General features: G+C 51.8%; 1 protein-coding gene across 1 annotated transcript in view; it reads left to right on the forward strand.

Moving 5' to 3' along the window:
• Positions 1-6,000, forward strand: part of LOC142907708 (elongation factor Ts, mitochondrial-like) — a 29,856-nt gene that overhangs the window by 12,062 nt on the left and 11,794 nt on the right. The window contains exon 5 of the mRNA XM_076057362.1: positions 3,128-3,212. Coding sequence (XP_075913477.1) covers positions 3,128-3,212 — 85 coding nt within the window. The remainder of the gene's footprint in view (positions 1-3,127; positions 3,213-6,000) is intronic.

Consider the following 6,000-nt stretch of genomic DNA (forward strand, 5'->3'; position numbering starts at 1 on the left):
CACACAGTGTCACACACACAGTGTCACACACACAGACACACACACACAGATATACACACATACAGATAGACACACAGTGTCACACAGACACATACACAGACACACACAGTGTCACACACACTCACACAGATATACACACAGATACACACACAGTGTCACACACACACACAGATATACACACAGACACACACACACACACAGACACACACACACACAGACACACACAGACACACACACAGTGTCACACACACACACAGACACACACACACAGACACACACAGTGACACACACACACACACAGATATACACACAGACACACACACACAGACACACACACAGACACACACACACAGACACACACAGACACACACACAGTGTCACACACACTCACACAGTGTCACACACAGTGTCACACACGTACACACGGGTACACACGCACAGATATACACACGCACACACAGATATATACACCCACACACGGATATACACACACACACATACAGATATACACACAGTGTCACACACACACAGACACACACACACAGACACACACACAGTGTCACACACACAGTGTCACACACACACTCATACAGATATACACACAGACACACACACAGACACACACAGACACACACACACACAGTGTCACACACACACAGTGTCACACACACTCACACAGATATACACACAGACACACTCACACAGTGTCACACACAGTGTCACACACATACGCACACACAGACACACACAGACACAGTGTCACACGTACACCCGGGTACACACATACACACACACAGTGTCACACACATACACACACACACAGACACACACACAGTGTCACACACACACAGTGTCACACACACACAGATACACACACAGTGTCACACACACACAGTGTCACAAACACACTCACAGATATACACACAGACACACACACAGACACACACACACAGTGTCTCACGCACACACACAGTGTCACACACACACAGTGTAATACACACAGTGTCACACACACAGTGTCACACACACACAGTGTCACACGTACACACGGGTACACACACACAGTGTCACACACACACAGTGTCACACACACAGTGTCACACACACAGTGTCACACACACACAGTTTCACACACACAGTGTCACACACAGACACACACACACAGTGTCACACATACAGTGTCACACACAGACACACACACACAGTGTCACACACACACATAGTGTCACACACATAGTGTCACACACAGACACACACACACAGTGTCACACACACATAGTGTCACACACACAGTGTCACACACACACACAGTGTCACACACAGTGTCACACATACACACGGGTACACACACACAGTGTCACACGTACACACACACACAGTGTCACACACACAGTTAAACACACACAGTTAAACACACACACAGTTAAACACAGTTACACAAACACACATACAGTTACACACACACAGACACACACAGTTACACACACACACACAGTTACACACAGTTACACACACACAGTCAAAACAATGACAAAGATCCCCCACATAGCCTTAACAGACTGTAGGGGCAAGTGCTGTTAGCGATCAGCACCTATGAAGGCCGGAACGGTACACGAGGGGGTGGGTGGCCAGCACCACGCCCGACCGCCTTTGTCTCCCTAGTGGCAATGTTTATACACCGCACCAGGTACTCACACACAGTGTCACACACACACAGTGTCACACACACAGACACACACAGACACACAGACACACACACAGTGTCACACGTACACACGGGTACACACACACAGATATACACACAGACACACACACAGACACACACACAGATATACACACAGACACACACACAGACACACACACAGATACACACACAGTGTCACACACACACAGACACACACACAGACACACACACATACAGACACACACACATACAGACACACAGAGAAACACACACAGCACACACACACAGACACACACACATACAGACACACACAGAGACACACACACACAGACACGCACACACACACAGACACGCACACACACACAGACTCACACACACACACAGACACACACATACAGACACACACACATACAGACACACAGAGAAACACACACAGCACACACACACAGACACACACACATACAGACACACACAGAGACACACACACACAGACACGCACACACACACAGACACGCACACACACACAGACTCACACACACAGACACACACACATACAGACTCACACACACATACAGACACAGAGTATGGGTCTCTGTGTGATGAGTCTCTGTGTCTCTGTGTGGTGAGTCTGTGTGTCTCTGTGTGGTGAGTCTATGGGTCTCTGTGTGGTGAGTCTGTGGGTCTCTGTGTGGTGAGTCTGTGGGTCTCTGTGTGGTGAGTCTATGGGTCTCTGTGTGGTGGTGGTAGTGTAGTGGTGGTGGCGGTGTGGTGGTGGTGTAGTGGTGGTGGTGGTGTAGTGGTGGTGGTGGTGTAGTGGTGGTGGTGTAGTAGTGGTGGTGGTGGTGTAGTAGTGGTGGTGGTGGTGGTGGTGTAGTGGTGGTGGTGGTGGTGTAGTGGTGGTGGTGGTGTAGTAGTGGTGGTGGTGTAGTGGTGGTGGTGGTCTAGCGGTGGTGGTGGTGTAGTGTTGGTGGTGTAGTGGTGGTGTGGTAGTGGTGTAGCAGTGGTCGTGGTGGTGTAGTAGTAGTAGTAGTGGTGGTGTAGCGGTGGTAGTGGTGTAGTTGTGGTGATGGTAGCGGTGTTGGTGGTGGTGTAGTGGTAGTGGTGGTGGTAGTGGTGGTGTAGCGGTAGCGGTGTTGGTGGTGTAGTGAACATCGCTACCTCTGAGAGAGACAAAGGCGGCCGGGAGCGGTGGTGCTGGTGTACCACACCCCTCTGAATGCATCCACAGTGCCGGTAGCTAACAGCACTTGCCCCAGGAGCCAGTTAGAGCCTACACGGGGGATCTTTGTCTTTGTGTTGTTGTGGTGACAGTCTGACACCCCCCACCTCCCTGTGACAAAGAGCTTCACAGCTTCTCTGATTCCTCCTGCTGCAGCTGCTTTATTGATGAGCAGTGAATGTTAGTGAATTCTAATTAATTCATTCATTGATTAATCCTCGTAGCTGGACCTGAGCGGAGAGGAAATCCTCCGGCTGAGCAGCCCAAACTCAAAGTCCTCGCTGGGGGAGGTGCTGGCGCTCACCATTGGTGAGCTACTCACCAACTCACCAACTCACTCACCTACTCACTCACCTACTCACCTACTCACTCACCTACTCACTCACCAACTCACTCACCTACTCACTCACTCACCTACTCACCAACTCACTCACCTACTCACTCACTCACCTACTCACCTACTCACTCACCTACTCACTCACCTACTCACTCACCTACTCACTCACCTACTCACCTACTCACTCACCTACTCACTCACGCACTCACCAACTCACTCACCCACTCACCTACTCACTCGCCTACTCACTCACCTACTCACCTACTCACCAACTCACTCACCTACTCACTTACTCACTCACCCACTCACCAACCTACTCACCTACTCACTCACCTACTCACCTACTCACTCACTCACTCACCTACTCACCTACTCACTCACCTACTCACTCACCTACTCACCTACTCACTCACCTACTCACTCACCCACTCACTCACCTACTCACTCACCTACTCACTCATCTACTCACTCACCTACTCACTCACCTACTCACTCATCTACTCACTCACCTACTCACTCACCTACTCACTCACTCACCTACTCACCCACTCAGTCACTCACCTACTCACTCAGCTACTCACTCACCATTGGTGAGCTACCACTCGCTCACCTACTCACCTATTCACTCACTCACTCACCTATCCACTCAGTCACCCACTCACTCACCTACTCACCTACTCACTCGCCTACTCACTCACCTACTCACCTACTCACTCGCCTACTCACTCACCTACTCACCTACTCACTCACTCGCCTACTCACTCACTCACTCACCCACTCACTCACTCACCTACTCACTCACCTACTCACTCACTCACCTACTCACTCACTCTCTCACCCACTCACTCACTCACCTACTCACTCACCTACTCACTCACCCACTCCCTCACCCACTCACCTACTCACTCACCTACTCACTCACTCACCTACTCACTCATCCACTCACTCACCTACTCACTCACTCACCTACTCACTCACTCACCTACTCACCGACTCACTCACCTACTCACTCACCCCCTCATTCGCCCACTCACTCACTCACTCACCCACTCACTCACTCACTCACCCACTCACTCACCCACTCACTGACTCACCCACTCACCCACTCACTCCCCTACCCACGTGTGTGTGTGTGCTTGTGTGTGTGTGCGCGTGAGGTGTGGGAAGCTGTAAGCCCCAGGCTACTTTGGGCTCGCCTTCCCATCAATCGGAGGCGAGGAGTGGTGGTCGTGGTTACTTATGCCCCCACCGAAGACGAACATCCGTGGAGGGATGCAGGCAAAGCCGATGAGTCAGATGCCCTCTATGACCTCCTGTCACAGGTGCTGGCTAAAGTTTCCCCTCGGGATAGAGTCATCTTGTTGGGTGACTTCAATGCCCGAGTTGGTCATGATGCTGGCACCCGGCCTGGAGTGATTGGAGGGCATGGGCCAGATCAGATCAATAACAACGGCAGGAGGCTGCTAGATGTTTGTGCAGCCCATGGGCTTGTAATTACCAACACGCTGTTCCGGCATCGGCGCATCCACACCACATCATGGATGCATGCCGGGTCCAAGCAAGAACATCTGCTGGACTACATAGTGACGGACCAGCGGATGCGAGCCCATGTCCTTGACACCAGGACCTACCGTGGAGCTGATCTGCCCTCTGACCATCGAGAAGTCATCTGTAAGATGTGCCTGCCATTCTTCCACTCCGGTGGTGGGTGTACACCCAGGACCCCATTCCAACCTAAAGTGGCCTGGTCTCAGCTAGCTGATGAAAGTTGCAAGCGAGAATTTCAACATGCGGCTGGGGTTGGCATCGTCCCCCACTCCTGATGTCGAGGGTAGATGGGCGAGGTTTAGGACTGACTCATGCAGCTGCAATGGCTGCTTTAGGTACGTGGTCCAGACCTCCCCAGAGACCCTTGCTGACAGAGGAGGTGTTCAGGATGGTTGAGAAAAAGCGACAGGCCCACTGTCATCGGCTACAGAATCCCACGTCAGAGAATGAGGAGGCTTACCGCAGCCTTCGCTCGGAGGTTAGGAGAGCCGTGAGGCGCTGCAAGGATGGGTGGTGGTCGCGGGTTGCTGAGGAGATGGAGTCTGCCTCAGTGGCCCGCGATCACAAATCTCTATTTAACTCCATCAAAAAAGTAACCTGCAGCACCACACCTATTACCATCATTAGGGTGAAAAAACGGTGATCCAATTTCTGACCCCCAGAAACAGGTTTGCAGATTTGCTGAGCATTTCTGTGAGGTCCTGGGGGAGGGGAAATCCCTCAGCCAGGAAAACATCGTGGCACAAAGCGGGGATGACCCTGCTGAGGCTGCGGTACCTCAAATATTGGAAGAAGTCACACCCTGTGAGTGGCTGGCTGAAGTGCCATCTGTTGAGGATGTACTGAAGGCGATCCGGAGTCTGAGACCAGGAAAGGCAGCGGGCAAAGATGATCTCCTAAGCGAAATGCTGAGGGAGGGTGGCGTTTGTGCACAGACTGCCCTACAGGACATCATAACAACAGTCTGGACCACTGGACTGGTTCCGCAGGATTGGAAGGATGCCCTGGTGGTCCCCCTCTTTAAGAAGGGGGACCGCACAGACTGTAACAACTACAGGGGCATCTCACTCCTTAGTGTGCCGGGGAAGGTCCTGGCAAGGATTATTCAACATCGCCTTGCCAGGCACGCTGAGGAGAGGCTTGCGGAGCCCCAATGCGGTTTCAGGAAAGGGCGGTCCTGCACGGATGCCATATTTTCTGTCTGTCTGCTAT

This window comes from Petromyzon marinus, chromosome 82 (genome assembly GCF_048934315.1).
Source record: "Petromyzon marinus isolate PM22_M1 ecotype Great Lakes invasive population chromosome 82, UKy_Petmar_22M1.pri1.0, whole genome shotgun sequence".
Classification (NCBI taxonomy): domain Eukaryota; kingdom Metazoa; phylum Chordata; class Hyperoartia; order Petromyzontiformes; family Petromyzontidae; genus Petromyzon; species Petromyzon marinus.